Source organism: Oratosquilla oratoria, chromosome 18, assembly GCF_046742065.1.
Source record: "Oratosquilla oratoria isolate Oo_2021 chromosome 18, ASM4674206v1, whole genome shotgun sequence".
Lineage (NCBI taxonomy): Eukaryota > Metazoa > Arthropoda > Malacostraca > Stomatopoda > Squillidae > Oratosquilla > Oratosquilla oratoria.
The window spans coordinates 17,571,343-17,593,349 of NC_134794.1; the positions used below are offsets into that span (position 1 = coordinate 17,571,343).

Consider the following 22,007-nt stretch of genomic DNA (forward strand, 5'->3'; position numbering starts at 1 on the left):
GCTAAAACATTGAGTGGGGTTCACCATATCCCACTGCACCAACCATGAAAAATACTGAACCGCACCACCAGAGGGTTAATAAAATATTTGGAGAAACCTACAATTTATTGAGGTCAATTAAAGTGGGTTTGTTTGGACAAGGAAATGATAAAAAGTCTAACTACACTAATAAGACCAAAACTTGAGTATGCAACAACACTATGGACACCCAGTACCAAAAAGAATATAAAAAAATTAGAAAGAATGCAAACAGCAATAATCAAACTAGCACCAACTCTTTCCAAACTGACATATAAGCAAAGACTGTCCAAACTAGAATTACCAACTTTGGAACAAAGAAGGGAAAGAGGAGACTTGCTGACTATCTATAGAATGAAAGAAATGGAAGTCTTAGATAAGAATGACTTGTTAATATGAGATAATGGGAAAACAAGAGGACATGAAAAAAAACAACTAAAAAAGGATAGTTACAAAAGAGATCTGAAAAGGAACAGCTTCCCACACATAGTGTTAGATACTGGGAACAAATTAGACAACAAAACAGTGTGTGCAAACACTACTCAAGATTTTAAGAAAAAACTTGATGCTGAGAGATACAAAGACAGGTCACCATGAGCATAGCTCTCTTCCCATATAATACAACTAGGTAAATAAGGCTTAATTCCTCCCTGCAAATATAAAGGGGAGGAATTCCTGTGTCCACATACAAGCTATCTACTGGAGATGTTCTATAAGCTCCCAAACAAATCCGCAAAGCCATATTGTGGACTACATCAAGCTTCTTTTTATAAAGTTTTACATGCCAAACCATAAATTTGACATCCATAATCGCTTTTGCTAAGGCACAATGCCTGGTAAAGCCTTGTTAGAATTATACAATCTGTCCCCTAGTTGAAGCAAGACACTACCTTTAGTATATTAAGTTGCTGTTTAACATTACATATGACCTCATTCATATGATGAGTAAATGTCAACCTTTTGTCTTAAAACAGACCCAAGTATTTAACATGATCTTCATATGGTAAAAAAACACCCTCTAAGAATAATGTTGGAATCTCTTCCCTGCGTCCCTGTCTAGAGAACCTAATGGCTTTTATTTTTTCAGTAGAGTATCTGAAGCCCCTATAATTAGCCCATGCTGTTACTAAGTTAATAACCTCTTGGATCTTTTGGCCTGTTTCTAATGTTGTTGATCTGCTGCACACAATAGCCATGTCATCAGCAAAAGCTAATCCATGAACTCCAGCAGGAACTTGTTCTAACAAACTATTAATGGCTATGCTGAAGAGTGTAGGACTCGGAACACTTCCTTGGGGAACCCCTTCCTCTTGAAGATATGCAGAAGAGAAAGAAGAACCCACTCTGACTTTTAGATAATAATCAGAATGCCTCCCTGCCAGGTAGTATAGTAGGCATTTTTCAAGTCAAAAAACACAGCAATGCTCAGATTCTGAATTGCAAAGGCATTCTGAATCTCACGTGTGATAAAAAATAAGGGATCCAGAGTGTACTTATTTCTTCTAAATCCAAACTGTTGGCTAGATAGAAGATTTGTAGACTCCAAAAACGAAACTAAACGCATATTAACCACTCTTTCATAGATCTTACAAATCCAGCTAGTGAGAGCAATAGGTCTATAGCTTTGTGGGAGATTAGAATCTTTTCCATCATACATACATATACCAAGGCTTTTTCCCCCTTACAAGGGAGGTAGCCAAAAAGGAAAAGGCATAAAATCATTCCCACCCATTCCATCCCTGAATACATTCCACACCCCTCCACCCTCCCTCTTATCTTAGCACCTCCTTTTCTAGTCTTTAGAATTACTACAATAACTGAAGTCTTCCAAGATTTAGGAGAAGACCCAGAACACCAAAATTTATTCAACACATTTAAAAGGAATTTCTTCAAAGATATGGATAAATGAGCAACCATGGAATAAAGAATGTTATCCTCTCCAGGAGAGGTTGGAGAGGACAAAGATAAAGCATGATCCATTTCATCCAAGGTAAAAAGAAGATTATATGTCTCAAGAGTTCATATTGGTTGGAGGAACAATCATGGTCAAAGGATTACAAAGGCAGAGCATGCCGACAGGAGACCTTTTGATCCATATCTAGGTCGGATGCGGAAAAAAAATCATATTAATGATATAATAAATAAAAACTATGATAATGTAAATAACAAATAAAATACATAAATAAATGCATAGGTGTAGTTAAATAATAAACAAACAGGTAAATAGTAAATAATAATAAATTGACATATAACTAATAATAAATAAAAATCAGACAGACAAATGATAACAAAACAAAAACAAATAATATAAGATAAATTATAATCATTACAGCATCTTACTTAGGTATTTACCTAAATGATTCTTAAAGCTTCGAACTGAACTACATTGCACTACCTGTGCAGGAAGTTTATTCCATTCATTAACTACATGGTTGGCAAAGTTGTTTCTACCTACTTCCAAATTGAATCTATTTCCGGACAGTTTGAGACCATTGTTTCTTGTCTGATTCTCATTCAATGTAAAAATTTGGTCACTTTTGATGTTGTCAATTCCCTTTAGAATTTCAAAGACCTGTATCAAGTCACCTCTGAGTCTACGCTTTTTTAGAGAAAACAGATTCATATGTTTTAGTCGATTTTCGTATGACTTATTTTTGATATTTGGAATCAGTTTTGTGGCTCGCCGTTGTACTCTTTCCAATCTGTCAATGTCTTTAATGAGATTCGGTGACCATTTAAAACAAATCTGTTTTTGATCATTCAACCAATTTCTAGTCCAACTTAATAGGCTACCACTTCATGTAAGGCTAATTTAGTAAGTAGTCTTTTATGGGGGATGGTATTAAAAGCTTTTGCAAAGTCTAGATATATTAAATCTATATTGTTTCTTTTGTCATAACTCGAAATGACTGTGTTGTAGAATTCAGGTAAGTCACGCAAGAACATTTCTGTCTGAATCCATGCTGGTTATCATTTATCAAACAGTTACTTTCTGAATGATGTTCGATAGCATCTCTGATGATAGTTTCCATCATTTTTCCTATGATTGAAATCAAGCTTATAGGCCTGTAGTTATTTGGCTTCTTTTTGTCACCTTTTTTGAATATAGGAGTAATGTTAGCTAGCTTCCATTCTCTTGGGACATCTCCGGATATGATGGATTTCTTGAAAATAATTTCTAATGGAACAACAATCTCATTTTTCATTTCCTTTAAGATTCTTGGATGCCAACCGTCAGGCCCTGGTGTTTCATTAATTTTGAGTTTCTCTATACACCTTTCAATTTTTTCTTTTGTTATATTTATTGTAGTAAGTTCACCCTATATTTTTCACCAGTTTCAGTTTGAAGTTCACTTTGAGGTGTTTCATTTACGAATACTGAGCTAAAATAATTGTTTAAAATATCATACATTCCTTCATTTGAATATTCAAGTTGACCATCAGCAGATAATAGTGGACCAATGTGATTTCTAATAACCTTTTTATCTCTAATGTAACTATAGAATTCTTTTGGATTCTCTTTGGATTTATTAGCGATATTCATTTTGTATTGTCATTTTTGTTTTTTTATTGTCTTTTTTATTAATCTCCCTGCATCATTACACAACTTTGATAGTCATTAGATTCACCCAAGCACTTGTATTTCTTATAAGCCTGTCTCTTTTTAGCAATATTTTTTCAGTTTCTTTGTTGAGCCATTTTGGGCAAGCCTGATTTGGGGGGCATCTGTCCTTAAACAGGATGTAAATATGAATCATCATAGTAAGCGTATTTTGAAATATTTCCCACATCTGATCTACAGGCCTTTCGTTTAATTTTGCCTCCCAATCTGTAAGCTGAAGCTCCTAACGTAGTCCTATGAACTGAGCTTAATCGGGTATTTTAGATACACAAATATCTATTCTAAAAAATTTTAGCAGTTTGAATCTAAGTTGTGATCACTATTTGCAATAGTTTTACCAACTTCTACATCGGTTATCATGTTTTCACGGCTAGTGATCAATAGATTGAGTAAATTTCCATGTCTTGTGGGCTCTTTTACATGCTGAACTAAGTAATTGTCACTGAGAAAATCTATCAAGCAACTACCTATATGGCCATGTTCAAGGGTCATCCAATCAATGTCAGTAAAATTGAAATCACCCATTATCAATAGGTCCCGGTTGCAGAAACTAGCCAGTTCTTGAAACAACAGTTTGTTGTCTACTACTGATAATGTTTTTGACCGATATATTACACCTACATTAATTTTTTTTCCATTTGTTTGGGTTAATTCTACCCACAAACTATCATGCATCCTGTTTTATTTTCTCTTAAAACACAGGCATGGACATTGTTTTTAACATACAACAGAACACCCCCACCTTTCATGTGGTTTCTATCCTGATGAAAGTGTTTAAATCCCACAATATTAAATTCAGCTTCAAACTCTTTACCATTTAACCATGTCTCGGTTATTCCCATCATATCGAGATTTTCACATTTGACATAAGGCTGTATTTCTTGGAATTTATTCCTAATACTATGAGCACAGTACATGGTATTAAGAAACTCATGATTATTTCTTTTTGACATGTTTTGTATGTCAACCTCATGCCTTACATTATAATTTTGCTCTTTATTGACACCTTGCTCTATAATAACATTTGGTCCTTCATCGACATTCAATGCCTCATGGACATTTGCCCCATCACAGACATCTGGTCCCTCATGGTCATTTGATCTCTTGTGTATACCTTGCCCCCCTACGTCATCGCGTTCCACACCGGCCACCTGTCGTTCGCTGACATTCTGTCTGGCATCCCATCCTAAAATGATATTCTGTCCACTGACATTATATCCTACCATGATATTTTGTCCACCTCTATCATTATATCCCATCTTAATATTTTGTCCTCCACTAATACCTCCTTTCATGATATTTTGTCCTTTGACATTACATTCTAATGTAATATTTTGTCCTCTACCGGTATTATATCCTAAAATATTTTGTCCTACACTGACATATTGCTCTACATTGTTACTAACCCTACTCTGTTTTCCCCAATACATTCTATTTCCCCTTCCCTTTGAGTTTCTACCCCAAAAAAAGGAACTAGTTCATTACAAACTCCCACAATGAGGTTTGTAAGAACATCTTTGCCTCTGTGAGTAAGGTGGATCCCATCAGAAGCATAAAGGTCATGACGCCTGGAAAAGAGATAACAAGGATCAAGAATGTGGTATCCCAGTTGTGTGCACAATCTTGTTATCCTCTCATTGATCCCTATGGCTCTACTGTTCCAACACATGCCAGCATAGATCCTCGGAAGGATCCCACAGACTACTTGACAGCTCCTTCATCTCCTGAAGAAGGACCTTGTAATTCCGAACAAGTTCCTCTGATTTCACCCTACCCACATCATTACTTCCCATATGAACAATCGTAACTGTGTTCATCCGCCTTCGCTCCCTGATGGTCTGGGCACAATTGGTGATCCCATGGCATGGTTGACATACAACCTTGCAACATCATTTAGACTTCTGCTACAGGATGTTGTCATAGCCTCGCACCATGGAGTCCCCCACCACCAAGAACTCCTGATTTTCAGCCACCTCATCCTCCAGCAGAGCAAAACGATTGGCTAGAGCCAGCGGTTGCTCTACAGGAGACCCACCTACCGTAATAACTCTTGACTGGTCTTAACAGCTTTCCTTCTATCCCATATACAGTATCTGCAAAACCACCCACAATGCCTTCCTGTATACCCTGTCATAAGCCTTTTCCAAATCCATAAAAGTCCAAAAAACATCCTTACCTTTTCCTATAGCATTTTCACATATGTGTTACCACAAAAATCTGATTTACACAACCCCTACCTGTCCTAAATGCACAGAGCTCACAGAACTGATTAAAAAACATAGTGAGTCGTTAAAACACAAACAAAATGTATCGAAAGTAAGTGACAAGCAGATGAGCATCAAGTCTGTTCTATCAAAGAAGGAAGATAAACTTAGTAAATTTGAAATTCGTCTCTCTGTATATGTAGCATGTCATTCTTCTAATCAGTCAATTGATCATCTGAGTGAACTCTTGAAAGTAGAAATGCCATCAGCATCAAGTGCGAGCTCCTGCAATTTATATATATATATATATATATGTATACTTATATATTGGGCTACTTTAGCCAGAAATTTGCCACTTTTAGTCCTGCAGCTCGGGACTTTCGGCAGGTTAAATCTGGCAACCCTGGTGTAGAGTATCGTCATATGGATCAACTTCATCAGCCATAGGAACATCAACATCATCTTCCTCCTCCACATTATCATTAGCCTGATCATCCCACAGCAAGTCATCTTCAGATCCATCAAGAGCATTCGAAATCCCACATTTCTTAAAAGATTTCACCACAATTTCTGGTTTGATTTCATCCCATGCCTCTACAATCCATTCACAAGTGCTGGAACTTGTATGTTGCCTTCCTTTGTATATGTTTTCTCCTTCTATCATCCAGTTGTTCCACTTCACTCGCATTGCATCTTTGAATGGTTTGTTTATGCAAACATCTAAAGGTTGAACAAGACTAGTTAAGCCATCAGGAATCACAGCTACATCATTGTTTTCCTTCCTAATTGCATCAGTAACACCGTCAACAAGATGAGACCGAAACATATCCCACACAAAAAGACTTTTTTTTCTTTGCGCAGTCCCTGGTCGTAAGTTCCAGACTTTTTCCCGCCATATTTGTATGCCTGCTTCGTCCATCCATCCTTTCTCGTGTACATGAATGACATTTTGGAAATTTTTGTTTTGGGAGCGTTTTCCTCTTAAATATCACCATAGGCATCAGCTTTGTGCCGTCTGCCATACATGTTAGCACAACTGTGAATCTTGACTTTTCGTGTCCAGTAGTTTTAATTAAAATTGTTTTTTTTTTCACCAACATTACTCACTGTTCGACTGACTGGCATATCAAAATTCATGGGTGTTTCATCCATGTTTCCAATGCATGAAAGTCTATAAGCATTCTTCTTCCGGTGTTTAATTACGAACCTATGAAATGAAATTAACTTTTCATCCAGGTCTTGCATTAGTCGCTGTGATATTTTCGTTTTCTGTCTTGGCACAAAATTGTTTCTCTTCATAAATCTTGTACACCAACCATGGTTTGCCTTAAAATTTGTGATCCCTTGTTTCTTTGCTAATTTTAAGGCAAAAATTCTAATCGACCCTCGGGAAATAGCATATCCATTCTGTCGGTTTTCACTAACAAACTTTGCCACTTCAACTTCCAACTGTGGCCACTTGTTACACTTTCCTCTGTTAGCTCACTTATTTTTTGGGATTTGCTTAAGATTTGCAGAGAGCTTCCTCCAGTCTCTAACATTCTTTTCGGATATGCCAAATTTCCTTGCTGCTGCACAATTGTTGGTAAGTTCTGCATCTTCAATCACTTGGAGCTTGAACTTTGCTGTGAACTTGTTTCTCTTCGAGTCCATGCTGACAGAGAACATGAGTCTGGTGCAGTGGCGTAGCAAAGGGGGGGGTGGGAGGGGTGGTCCACCCCGGGCGGCACGTGCCAGGGGGCGGAATGTTGATGGGGTAAGAAAAAAAAAATAGAAAAAAAAAGAATAATAAGAATCTAACAAAGATCTTAGATTTTATACCAAAATGAGTTTTTAAGGTTGTAATATGGTACTGTTTTTAAACCGATTTTTTAACTGTAGCCTCAGGACCGTGTCTAAAGCAAATTTTCTTAGCCTGTGAATGTTTTCCTAACCTACATTTGCTTTAGACGCTATTCTAGCTTTCAGCGATTTTGTCAGCTATTTTAAAATAAATTAAGATATAACGGTGATGTGAATTTACGTAGATACAAGTGCCGGTAAAACCCCGAAACCAGCAAGATATAACTTTTTATTTATTGATATAAAATGGCACAAAATTAGCTAAAAATATCTAGCAAATTTATATTTGTGCTGGTCTATGGTGGCAGCCATGTTGTAGGATCGATGCATGCTAGGCGAATTTTATATTCCTAGGTTTTAAACAAAATTCCTAGGTTAGGAAAAAATCCTAGGCTAGGAACTTTTGCTTTAGACACGCCCCAGTTTTATATCCAATGAAGATAAATATTTTAAGATAAGTATTCCTGCTCTATATCAAAGACTTATTTTAACCCCCCCCCCCCCAACGGGGGTGGGTGGGTAAATCTTACACCCGCCCTGGGCGGCAAAAACAGTTGCTACGCCACTGGTCTGGTGTGTCTATTTTGTAACAAGACCCATTTTAAAATACCAACAGTAGCCTGCTATAGGTCACTCCCAGTGGCGTCAGGTCAGTCATGCACAGTTGAAATTATAAGACTACTCTGAGACACTGTTGGTTAAAATTGTTTCAAACGAAACACGCCTAGCCAGTTTATTCCGTATACCATACATTACTTGGTACTCTGTTAAGTTTTTCACTCCACTGAAATGGCAACTTCAGTGAAGCTTATTAAATATTAAAATCAGTGAACTTGAAAAAAACAAAAACCAAAATACATCAGAATTAATGAAGTAAAACAAAACATAATAATCAATTGCTATAACAGGCAAGCCACGCCACTTCAAAGCATTAAGACAGTGGAATGCTCACAGCACCAAAACAAAAACAAGCCACTCGACCTGTACATGAGGTATATGGAAAATTCCAGATTTACACGAGATTGACCTATAGACGAGTATATATATATGTATATACAAGCACCCGTACCTGGCTTCACCAGGTGTGCTTGGCTTCGCGCCCTGCCCTACGGGCAGTTTTAATGTACCAAAATGGGAAAATAAAAGAGTAACAATAAATTCCATAATTCTATTTAGACCTACTACGATTTTGTACATGAAAAATACATTAAACACATAAGTGGAAATTCAAATCTTCCTTCTCTTTCTTGGAGGGGTCTCTTCTTCATCTTCTTCACTGCTACTATAAATCTTCATTATTGCCTGCATTATTTCCTCTCTGAATTTTGACATTGACTGTAAGGTGTTATCTAATTTTGCTGATATCTCATCAACCTTGTTCTTGAGGTCTCCTTGTTCTTCTAGCATGTTTGACATTTCATTCTTTACCTCTCCTAATTGCTCTGTGTTCTCATATAACATTTCTTCTATGTCTTCAACGTTTTTTAACTTTTCTTCGATGTCCCTCAGTGAAAGGTCTTTAGAATAATCCACTGTGTAAATTTCTTCGGGCATAATCATGGCTACGGCTTCTTCTTCTGTCTTACTGAAAATTGATCTTGGAATGCACACGATGGATTGATCAGGTGGTTCTTCCCCTATTTTCTGATCCTCATCAAAGGTATTGTTGAAAGTTAATTCTTGTGGCTTGATATAAGAAGGTTTACCTTCATCTGAGTCAATGAAAAGCTCTTCGTAAACACAGTTTCTTGCAGTTTTAGGTTCGTAAGAATCCCCTAACTTCTCATACCCAGTAAATACGAAGAGTGAATCGTAGCTGGTTACCCTAGAACAGGCAACGTACAACTGACCGTGAGCGAAGCACTGCGCTCCATCTAATAGTAATCCACACCTCTCAAAGGTCTGTCCTTGGGATTTATTTATAGTCATTGCGTAACACAGTTTCACCGGAAATTGATGTCTCTTGAAGTTAACTGGAGTATCTGATGCTTCTAGTGTTACTCTAGGCAGAATTACTTGTACACCCTTATAAGCCCCTATTAATATCTTCCCCACTATAACGTTCTTCTTTAGGTTCGTGATCATTACCCTAGTTCCATTGCAGATTTTAGGGGGACAAATATTCCTCATAACCATTACCATCTTACTTTAAACTTTAACTCATGTAAGGGTATGGGGGGACTATTCATAGAATTGAATACTGATGTTTGTATTTCCATTCCTTCTCCATCGTGAGATGCTGTATCTTGGCTCCTATAGAGTACTTCCTTCTCTTTTAATTTTTCATACATGAAATTATTAATTGAATCCACATCGTCATTTGTTGGGGATATAATTGCTCTCTTTTCGAAGTAAGAAACGTTCAAGAAATTGTCTTTAAACCCTTCATAGACCTCATCAACTAAGTCTAATCTACTGTTAACTCTTACTCCAAACCCTTCATTGATATTACATTCACTATATTTTCCTATTCCAACGTCAAGTAGATCCTTTGCGAACTTTATATTTTCTTCATCGCTGTTTTTCAGTCTTACATTTTTTGTCAACTCTAGCTGTTCAAAGTAGTGCCAGAAATTACTTGCCTTTAGACAGCAGTTTAGTTCATCATTTTTTTCCCCCCAGCCCTAACAACGGGTAATATCTGTCTAAAGTCTCCAGCACAAACAAAGGTAATTCCACCCATAAATACATCATCTAACTTCGTTAAATCTCTTAACGTTATATCTAGAGCAGATATAGTGTTTTTATTTGCCATTACAGCTTCGTCCCAAACTATTAATGATGTCATTAACAGTAAACGTGCTAGCTCAGAATTGTGTTTAATGCTACATGTTTTAACCTCATTGTGTTCCATTAGAGGTATCTTAAACATGTTATGTGCTGTTCTTCCACCATGTAGGACAGTAGCTGCTATTCCTGATGAGGCAACGGCTAAGGCTATCTGGCCTCTTGAACGAACTGTATCCAGAAGATTAAGTAAGAAGGACTTTCCTGTACCCCCTGGAGCATTAATGAAGAAAGCTTTCTGGGCACGTTTATTTCCATTATCTACACTCTAAGATTTTCTCATAGCATATTTTTTGTTCTCTGTTTAACATAGGTTTTAATTCTTCTACATCTTTGTATAGTTGTTTTGTGTTGTAAGCTCTTTCTCTCCTTATAATATTAGTTGTTTTAACTCCATCTCTTGAAGAGGGTAATTCATATTCCACTATATTTCCTCCCCCACAATTGTAAACTTGTTCTTGGATATCGTCGAGGGCATCGAGGTAGATCTCATCATTATAGTCTTTCTCTCCACTTTTAAACAGAAAATCATTGAGAATAAATCCTTTGTTTCTTCCCATATCTGTTTTTGGTCTTCTAAATCTGAGAACACTAACATACTTGCATAGGTTGTTCTTAGTTGTCTGCAGTCATTAGTGTAATTTATATTTCTAGTATTGTTTTCTTCCACATATCTTCATCTTTTAGGAGGCCCATAGCTTTCACTGCTTCTCTATTTGTCTCATATAATACCCCTTCAACAGTTCTTAAGTCCTCATAAGATTTTGGACCCTTTGTTAGTATGGGTTAGTAACATCCTCATATAGAACAGTTCAACTGTTTTATTATTGACAGCCCTTATTCTCCCTAGAGCACATGTACTTCCTTTTCTCTCATCCCACTTACACGTAGTTTTGTTGTACACAAAATATTTAGGGATTTCATGATAGCTTAATGAGGCTGCAAATTCGTTATGTTGACATAACTTGAAAAATGCTGTTAACTGAGTATCTTTAGATGCCTTCTTGACTATGGCCTCTTGGGAGGTTGAAGCTTCAAAGAAAACATCATTTTCTCCCTCTAAATGCAAATCTAAATTGCAAACTGCTGGGTAACTACTGTGAATGTTGAATTGGAATATTTTCCATGTTGCCTCATTAGCATTAACGAATCTTGCACCTCTAAAATTTTTTATCTCGTTAATGGGCTCATTGTCTTCTGTCTTAGTGAAAAGTATACGGTCACTTCCTTTGTTAACGTACTTTGTTACGTAAGCTATGGCTTTAATAGAGTTAGAGCATTCAACATTAATATGAGCATTGTACTTAAGACAAAGATAAGGACTATGGGGAACAACCCATGAATTATCCACCACCACTGTTTTATCTTTTCCAATCTTCTTAACGAAAGAAAAGCCTCCTTCTCCAACGGCCCTTCTCCCATACAAAGGAAACCCATTATTACCAAAGTGTAGTGTTGATCTACATTGCTTAGGGAAGTCCTTTTGACACTTGCTTATACTATTATTTCTTCCATAACAGCATATTTGAGATTCATCAAAACCAACACATGGCCCATGGATCATATTAGTAGTAACAATATCGTACAATTGTGGGTTCTTAGTTTTATCTGGTATCTCAGCTGAGATAATATTGGCAACAGTTTTTTCAGTAACTTTATACCTCATCCACAACAGTATATGTACATGGGGTAAGCCTCTCTTCTGCCACTCTATGCTGTATAAATGAGCTTTTACTTCCCCGAAAATGTGATCCTTTGTTAATTCTTTCATTAGGCTGTCTACCTTAAGCTTAAATATACGACTCACTAAATCTGGCCTATCACAGGGGTTTGAGGATGCAACCCCAGGGCCTGTTAATCTTATAGCTTTAGTTAGTTCTTCCCATTTTGGGTTCATAGTAAAGGTGATGAAAAAATCCGGGGAGCCATAATTAGAAACAAAGGTTAATGCATCTTGTTGTCTTTCTTTCATGTATCTCGGGCCTCCAATGTAAGTTCTTGGTAATAAAATACGTTGCCCTCTACCCTCTAATGCAGTGGTTCTCAAACTTTACCATGCCAAGGACCCCCCCAGATATTTAAGTCCCATCCGAGGACCCCCAGCCAATCAAAAGTTATTACCATACCAAGATACCCATTGCATGATTATAATGCAGTAAATTTACTATTTGCATATTCCTACACAAAGAAAGTATAAAAATAAGCATTTAAAATATTTTCAAAATTTTGTCGATTTTAGGTTTAAAAACATTTCCATCTTCAGTTCACACTTTCTGTAAGCACAGAATAAAGCTTGAATGAATATAAATATTAATTAGAAAGAAACAAATGAAATATTATGACATATAAAAATGTAATAGAGAAGTGCTGGCTGATTGCACAACAAAATATCGATATCACCGACACTATAATGACAGAATCAGTTTTGTATATTTTTATAATTATATAGTTTTTTCTGGATTTTTTTTTTCATTGTGTCGCGGACCCCCTAGGACCTTCTCAGGGACCCCCAGGGGTCCGGGGACCCCAGTTTGAGAACCACTGCTCTAATGGATTATCCTCCTTTAAAATATCAGATCTCTCTTTCCTTATCTCATGTTGATTTCTTTCGAAATAGTGTAACCTATTGGATTCGATTTTAACATAACTGTCAACCACGAATCTCTGAAACTAAGTACGGCATTTGGAAAGGAAAAGATATGAACCATCTCTCTCCATTAACAGGGAAGAATAATATGCTGAAGGACTTAAGTTAGTGTACTTTCCACTTCCATTTTTTTTCTGCTTCTGAAGGACATGAGTGAACCCCATATCTCCGTTAGGTATTAGTATAGGGTACTGGAAAATATCGTAGTATAAACTATTGTGGTATACGTACTGTAAATTGTACTTGGAGCCTTTCTTAGGGCTTGAAATTGTTATCTGTAAAGGGTCAGTAGAGGAATCAAGATCTATGGCTCCAACTGTAACAGCTGCTGTTGGAAGGTGATAAACTCCTTTATGTTCTTTGGTTGCAGCATCTCCTACTGATTTTAACACTATTGACATCTCTGGTATTTGTTCATGTTTCTCTACATGTAACTTTATTAGTTCTTTTGCATTTTCTATTTCAGTTAATATACTGTTTAAGCTCTTGTTATGCTTCACTAAGTAATCAAATAATATACGAATAATTTCCTCATTTTCTCTGTACATTTTCTCCTCATCGCCTTTTCCATCGCCATAAGTAAACTGATTAACCATTTTTTCAATCCTTAATTTTAATTGCTCATCTCGACTGTGATAAAAGTACATGTCCATGAAGTTATCTTTGAATCTATAAGGTCTCTTGTTATTGTTATTTGAACCATTTGCGTCCCTGCCGTTAAAAAGTAATTCCTCTACTGGATCGCTGAACATGCCTCCAGTTTCCAATTTTAACAACCTTTCAGGCTTCACTTTTGATGTTCTATGATATATTGTACCTTTAATCTTGTATGTCAAAGCCTTCTCTGCTGCATTTTCTAACTTTTTAGATGTCGAGAAGGAACTAAAACTGAAGACACTATTGAAGCCCGGTATATTCTTTAGGAACCTATCTGATAAAGGTGAAGTACCGTTACAGAGTGATTTTAATTCCTCACTTTGAATTTCTGAAGGCTTGATCACGGGCACTTGTCCACTCCTACAACATATGGTATCACTTTCTTTTTTCCATTTTATGGCTCCACATTGCTTACACTTTTTGTCCCCTAAATTTCCTATGTCTGATACCTTAATGGTGTATACCTCTCTTATACCACCTTTGAGATTAATATAGTCTTCCTCCCTCACCTCTAGTTTTAGTTTATTCTTTTGTACTTTGTTTCTTCTTTCTTCTCTTAACTCATCTAGGATACTTTGATCTTCCTCTGATAGGGGTATCCTAAGAAAAGATGATTCTTGTTTCATTAGTTCTTTACACCTCTTATTTCTTTCTATCTTCTCAGCTTTCTTTTGTGCAATTAGTTTTTTCTCTTCCCTTTTCGTTTGTTTTTCTTCCTGTATCTTTAGTCTTTCTTCTTCCTTCCTTTTCTCCTCTAATTCTTTTTCTTCCTTTTTCCTTTTTTTTTTTTTTTTACCTCTATCTTTTGTCTTTCTTTTTCCTTCTTTTTCCTTTCTAATTCTTTTTCTTCCTGTATCTTTAGTCTTTCTTCTTCCTTCCTTTTCTCCTCTAATTCTTTTTCTTCCTTTTTCCTTTGTTTTTCTTCCTCTATCTTTTGTCTTTCTTTTTCCTTCTTTTTCCTTTCTAATTCTTTTTCTTCCTCTTTTCGTACTCTAATTTCCTCTTTCTCTCTTTCCCTTTCAATTTCTTTTTCTCTTTTTAGTTCTTTTCTTTGTCTATGTTCTTCTTCCTCTTTTTCTTTCTTTTTAGCCTCTAATTCTTTTTGTACTTTCTTGATAGCGTATTTGTTCCTCTTTTCAGCAACTTTAAAGTTCTTATGAGTCTTCTCTAGGTAGTGCATTTGATATGCTCTATGACAACTCTTACCTCCATTACTAACGAAGTTCTTGTAGCCTGCGAAATAATGCTTCTGGAAACCTTCAAATACACTTTCCTTAATTTCTTCTTCTAACAATGGAATAGTATCAAACATCGCATCGCTGTAATCATAGTCTTTATTTTCTCTTAACAGTTTATTGAAGGACAAAAGTCTATGGTGAAAGTCTTTTATATCTTGTGTTAACCAATATTTTTTATCGTGCGCGTATAGGTGAGGAAATAATGTAGAGTGCTCACCCCTTAACTTATTATGGAACTTTACGTTACTGTTAACATCTTTCTTTTCTAAACCTTTTTCCTTGGTTACCCACATCCAGAAATGGCGTAGCCTCTTTTTCTTGTTATCACCACTTTCTTTTTCCATGGTAATATTATTAACGTATTAGATTAACACACGGAGAGCAGCTTAAAGAATGCTTACAGGCGTCTGAGTCAGATGTGTCCCCGGGAGTTAATGTTTCCGGTGATGACTTATGTTATACTGGCAAAAATAACGTGAAATGTTTTCACGACCGCGCGACATGACGTCACACGGGAATATGTTAGACAACTAAAAATTATGATAGGCTGACAAAAATCATGCTTAATCTTTAACTTCTTCATAAATTAAGTTTTTATAATATTTTTTCATTAAGATAACCCAATGTCATGGGTGAATTATGCCCATTTTAGTATAATTATGTGAAATGTTTTCAGGACCGTGCGACGTGACGTCACGCGGGAATATGCTAGAGAGCAACTAAAACTTATGTTAAACTGGCAAAAATAACGTTTTTTTTCTGACTGCATGGGCTTCTCTAACCCTTTTAAAAAAAACTATTTTTCCTTGTGTTTGCATTAGGTCAATCATAAAGGCAATACATTTTTTTTAATCGTTTGTTATGTCACATAGGACCCGCGGAAATTCCACGGTTATTCAACTTTGAAGTATTACGAAGGAGTCTTCAAAATCTCCTAAAGGAGCCTTCAGTCTCCAAAAGGAGTCGTCAAAGTCTCCCAACGTTGTCGTCAAATTCTCTCGTTCTTTATCTCTCTCTCTCTCTTTCTCTCTCTCTCTCCTTCTCTTTTTCGTTAGGTCAATCATAAAGGCAATAAAGATTTTCTAATCGATTATGTCATGTCACAATAGCGTTTTTTCTGACTGTATGGGCTTCTCTAACCCTTTTAAAAAAAACTGTTTTCCTTGAGTTTGCGATTTTTTTATATAATCATTGTATTTCCGATCGATGTAATATTTTTGGTATTCCTCGAGACGGCTTTTACCCCCACGCATAGTAAAATTCTTGTATTCTGCAAAATTATGTTTCATAAACTTTTCCGATTCTTCCTCTTTAATTTCTCCGTCGAAATATATTATGAGATCGTACTCTTCATCAGAGTACATATAATTTTTGCTATTTCGTAACATATTACAAAGGAGTCTTCAAAATCTCCTGAAGGAGTCTCCAGTCTCCAGAAGTAGTCGTCAAAGTCTCCCGACGTCAAATTCTCCCGTCGTGTGTGTCACTCTCTCTCTCTCTCTCTTTCTCTCTCTCTCTCTCTTTCTCTCTCTCTCTTTCTTTCTCGTTAGGTCAATCATAAAGGCAATACATTTTTTTAATCGTTTATGTTATGTCACATAGGACCCGCAGAAATTCCACGGTTATTCAACTTTGAAGTATTACGAAGAAATCTTCAAAATCTCCTAAAGGAGCCTTCAGTCTCCAAAAGGAGTCGTCAAAGTCTCCCGACGTTGTCGTCAAATTCTCTCGCTCTTTCTCTCTCTCTCTCTTTCTCTCTCTCTCCTCTTTTTCGTTAGGTCAGTCATAAAGGCAATAAAGATTTTTGAATCGTTTATGTCATGTCACAATAAACATTTATAGACGTTTGATTATCTTCATGTAACCTATGATTAAACTTGTATAGACGTTTGAATACTGTTTATTTATTTGTGTATTTATTTATTTATCTCCTTATTTTCGTGAAGTTCTGTTAGGAGCTCAGAAAGCAACGCAACATGACGTATATAGATTCTCTTGGCAATATTTCGTAAAGATTCTCTTAGCAATATTTCGTAAAGATTCTCTTGGTAATATTTCGTAAAGATTCTCTTGTTAACATTTGGTAAAGATTCTCTTGGCAATATTTCGTAAATATTTTCTCATTAATATTTCGTAAAGATTCTTTTGTCAGAATTCCGTAATTCCGTTTTTATGTATAAAGATTCTCTTGGCAATATTTCGAAAAGATTTTCTTAGCGTTATTTCGTAAAGATTCTCTTGGTAATATTTCATAAAGATTCTCTGAGTCTGAGTCAGATGTGTCCCCCACAGTTAGTATTTCCGGTGATGACTCATTTCCGGAGTAGGAGGTTGGAAGGTTTAGAGAAAAATATTTAGAGGTTGGAAGGTTTAGAGAAAAATATTTTTTATGTATATACATACATACATATACCAAGGCTTTTTCCCCCTTCCAAGGGAGGTAGCCAAAAAGGGAAAGGCATAAAAACACTCCCACCCATTTCATCCCTAAATACACTCCACACCCCTCCCACCCTCCCTCTCATCTGAGCACCTCCTGGATGACGGGTCATCCCTGCACCCTGCCCACCGCCCTGGGTCAGAAGCAGTGTCGCAAGACACAGTACATCCACAGCAAGGCCGCTTCATTTAATCGGCGACCCCCCCTCTCCGTCCCCCTTTGCATATAAGGCGAGGACAGGGAGAAATCCCTTCGGGCTGCGTCAAAATTTACTCACACATACTACCCCACCCCCCCACCCATTCCATTATGTATATAGATATATATATATATAATATACACATGTATGTATGTATATATGTATGTATTTACCTAGTTGTAATATACGGGAGGGAAGCTATGCTCATGGTGTCCCGTCTTTGTATCTCTCCGCATCAAGTTTTATCATAAAATCTTGTATAGTGTTAGCACATACTGTTTTGTTGTCTAATTTGTTCCATGTATTTATCGCTCTGTATGGGAAACTGTTCCTTTTCAAGTTTTTTCTATAACTATCCTTTTTAATTTTTTTTTCGTGTCTTGTTTTACTGTTTTCCCACACTAATAGGTCGTTCCTGTCTAAAACTTCCATTCCTTTCATTATTCTGTAGATAGCAAATTTCCTCTTTCTCTTCTTTGTTCCAGAGTTGGTAGGTTCAATTTGGATAGTCTTTGCTCATATGTTAGTTCGGCGAGTGTCGGTGCTAGTTTGGTTGTCGCTCTTTGTAATCTTTCTAGTTTCTTAATATTCTTTTTGGTACTGGGTGTCCAAAGTGATGCTGCGTACTCAAGTTTTGGTCTTATTAGTGTAGTTAGTATTTTCCCTATCATTTCTTCATCCATGTAAGTAAATGCCGCTTTGATTGCTCTCAATAAGTTGTAGGTTTCTCTGAACATATTATTTATATGCTTATCTGGTTTCATGTCCTTTCCAATCATCACTCCAAGATCTTTTTCATATATTTTTTTTTCTTCCCCAATTCTGTAATCTTTTGATATCCTGTTTCTACTCTTTCCAAATTCCATTATACTGCAATTCTTAATATTGAATTTTACTTCCCACTTTTGAGTCTAATTCCATATTGTGTCCAGATCTTGTTGCAATGAGTTGCAGTCCTCTTCCGTTTTTACCTTCTTAAGTAATTTTGCATCATCTGCAAAAAAATTCATATAGCACTCCATGCCTTCATTCATGTCATTAATGTATACAGCGAACATGATCGGGGCCAGTGCTGATCCTTGCGGGACCCCGCTTTTTACTTCTTCCCAGTTGGAGAATTTTTCTCTAATTACAACTCTCATTTTCCTCCCAATAAGGAAGTCTTTCATCCATTCCAATAATTTTCCTCTGATGCCACCTTTTGACTCTATCTTATTTATTAGTTTCCTATGAGGTACCTTATCGAATACCTTTTGCAGGTCCAGAAAAGCACAGTCCGCCCATCCATCTCTTTCTTGTATTATGTCTACTAACCTTGAGTAAAAGCAGATCAGATTTGTTGTACATGATCTCCCTTGTCTGAATCCAAATTGATTTGGGTTCAGTATAGATTTTTCTTCCAGGTATTTTAACCCATCTGTTTTTGACAACTCTTTCACAAATTTTTGCTATTGTGCTTGTTAGTGAGACCGGTCTGTAGTTAGATGGATCTTCCTTATCACCTCACTTATAATTTGGTACAATGTTTGCTTTTTTCCAGTCCAATGGTACTTTTCCTTCTTTAAGTGAGGATTTAATTATATTATATATTTTGTCAGTTAATTCCTCCATACATTCCTTCAGTATCCAGTTTGCAATTCCGTCTGGGCCATGTGATTTTCTGACATCCAGGGTTTTAATTTGATCGATGATTTCTTTTTGTGTTACGTTTATTTCTTTCATTGCTGGGGATAATTCTCTCTAACTTCACTGTTAGACGAGTTTTCTATTCTGAATACTGATCTGAGGTGGTTGTTCATAATTTCAGCCATTCCCAGTTCTTCTGTAAATTCCTTTTTATCTTGGCCATTTCGAGTTCTTCTGTAAATTCCTTTTTATCTTGGTGCAGTTTTTCTATTTCTTGTTTGTTTTTCAGTTTTCCATTTACATATTTGTAAAATAGTTTGGGTTCTTCTTTACATTTGTCTATTATCTTTTTTTCATAATTTCTCTTTTCATCTCTGCGTATTTGTACATATTCGTTTCTTAGTTTGATGTATGTTTGCCATTTGCTTTGTTTCTTATCTCTTTTCCATTTTTTCCAAGCTTTGTCTCTTTTTTTCCTTTGCTTCACTACATTTTTTGTTGTACCAGCTCTTTATGTATGCCTTTTCCATTTTTTGTGGTACAAATTTGTTCACTCCTTCATTATAAATTTCTTTTAGTATGTTCTATTTTTCTTCTATCCCTGTATCTTTGTTTTGGAATTTTTCCCAGTTTGCATTGCGAAAGAATATTTTAAGTTTCTCAAAGTTTGTTTTGTTATACATAGGTCTTCCTATTCTATGTTTATCATTTTTGCTTTGGTCTGTTTGTTCTTTCAATTCCATTTCTATTAGTATGTGGTCACTTTTTCCTATCGGAGCTTTGTAAATAATATTTTCGATTATCTCAGGTTCTGTCGTAAGTATTAAGTCCAATTTTGAGGGTTCTTCATTTCCTCTGTATCTAGTATTTTCTCTAATCCACTGGGTCATTGTGTATTCAATGGTCAAGTCAAAGAGTACATTGGCCCAGTGTTTCTCTCCCCCTTTCACTGTCATATCTTCCCAGCATATTTCTTTTGAATTAAAGTCACCCATAATTACTGTATTTCCTCCATCCTTCAGTGTTTCAATTAGTTCTTCTTTTGTATCATCTAGTAACTCGGCGTGATCCCTTTCTGTCCAGGCTTGTGTTTTAGGAGGTACATATACCACTGCAAATTTTCTTTTCTTCATTTTTTTACCTTTGACTTGTACTATAATTGATTCTACATTATTTTTTCCTTCAGTTATTTTTGTTACAGTTAAATCTTTCTTGGCCAAAATTAGATCTCCTCCGCCCTGTTTGTTCTTTCTATTCTTTGTCCAACAGTTATATTCACCTTGTCCCACAGTGTTGGGTGTTAGTATGAACTTTAATTTGGTTTCTACAATTCCCATTATGTCTGGTTTTTCTAATACTAGATAATCGTTTAATTCGTTTATTCCTGAGATTATGCCGTCTATACTTGTGTAAGCTATTTTTAGTTTCCTTTCTGCTCCTCCCCTTCTGTCTTCTTTGTTTCCATTTTCCCTATGACTATGTATTTTTTCCTCAGCCTCATGTCTATCACTCTCCAAAAAAACTCCTCCTTTTCTTTTTCAGTTCTATTCTCATTCCTCTCATTTGCCTCAATCCTAAGTTCCTTTTCTTTCTCTTTTTCTTCTTGTATGTATATATATATGTATATATATATATATATATATATATATATATATATTTATATATAAATATATATATATATATATATATGTGTGTGTGTGTGTGTATGTATATATATATAAAAACAATGTTCATGCTTGTGTTTTAGAGAAAGTGAAACAGGATGCATATGATAGTTTGTGGGTTGAGTTAACCCAAACAAATGGACAAAAAATTAATATAGGTGTAATATATAGGCCAAAGACATTATCATTAGCAGACGACAAACTGTTATTTCAAGAACTGTCTAGTTTCTGCGACCGGGATTTATTGATAATGGGTGATTTCAATTTTACTGACATTGATTGGATGACCCTTGAACATGGCCATATAGGTAGTCGCTTGTTTGATTTTCTTGGTGACAATTACTTAATTCAGCATTCAAAAGAGCCCACAAGATATGGAAACTTACTCGATCTTTTGATCACTAGCCGCGAAAGCATGGTAACTGATGTAGAAGTCGGTGAATCTGTTGCAAATAGCGATCACAACCTAGTTAGATTCAAACTCCTAAACAAATTTAGAATAGATACTTGTGTTTCTAAAATACCCGATTTCAGTAAAGCTCAGTTCATAGAACTACATCAGGAGCTTCAGCTTACAGATTGGGAGGCAAAATTAAACGAAAGACCTGTAGATCAGATGTGGGAAATATTTCAAAATACGCTCACTAAGATGATTCAAACTTACATTCCATTTAAGGACAGACGTCCCCCAAATCAGGCTCGCCCAAAGTGGCTCGACAAAGAAACTGAAAAAAGTGTTGCTATAAAGAGACAGGCTTATAAGAAATATAAGTGCTCGGGTGTATCTAATGACTATGAAAGTTATGTATCAATACAGAGAGATTTAAAAAAGACAATAAGAAAAAGAAAACGACAATACGAAATGAACATCGCTGAGAAATCCAAAGAGAATCCCAAAGAATTCTATAGTTACATTAGAGATAAAAAGGTTGTTAGGAATCACATTGGTCCACTATTGACTGTCAACCTGAATATTCAAATGAAGGAATGTGTAATATCTTAAACAATTATTTTAGCTCGGTATTCGTAAACGAAACACCTCAAGGTGAATTCCAAACTGAAA

At 36.0% G+C, this 22,007-nt stretch overlaps 2 protein-coding genes across 4 annotated transcripts in view; one reads left to right on the top strand and one right to left on the bottom strand.

Moving 5' to 3' along the window:
• LOC143035097 (uncharacterized) overlaps window positions 1-22,007 on the top strand; it is a 149,382-nt gene that overhangs the window by 88,978 nt on the left and 38,397 nt on the right. The window contains exon 5 of one of the 3 annotated variants that reach the window (XM_076201650.1): window positions 10,586-11,362. The exons of the other annotated variants lie outside the window; for them this stretch is intronic. The gene's annotated coding sequence lies outside the window, so the exon portion shown is untranslated. Of the gene's footprint in view, window positions 1-10,585; window positions 11,363-22,007 lie in introns of those variants that run through there. 3 annotated transcript variants of the gene reach the window in all.
• Window positions 14,532-15,491, bottom strand: LOC143034899 (uncharacterized). Its single transcript, XM_076201243.1, has one exon. The coding sequence runs from the start codon at window positions 15,357-15,359 to the stop codon at window positions 14,532-14,534; it is 828 nt and encodes a 275-aa protein (XP_076057358.1). The 5' UTR covers window positions 15,360-15,491.

Coding starts and splice junctions, on each gene's coding strand:
- LOC143034899 (XM_076201243.1), bottom strand. CDS start 15,359: ATGGAAAAAGAAAGTGGTGATAACAAGAAAAAGAGGCTACGCCATTTC.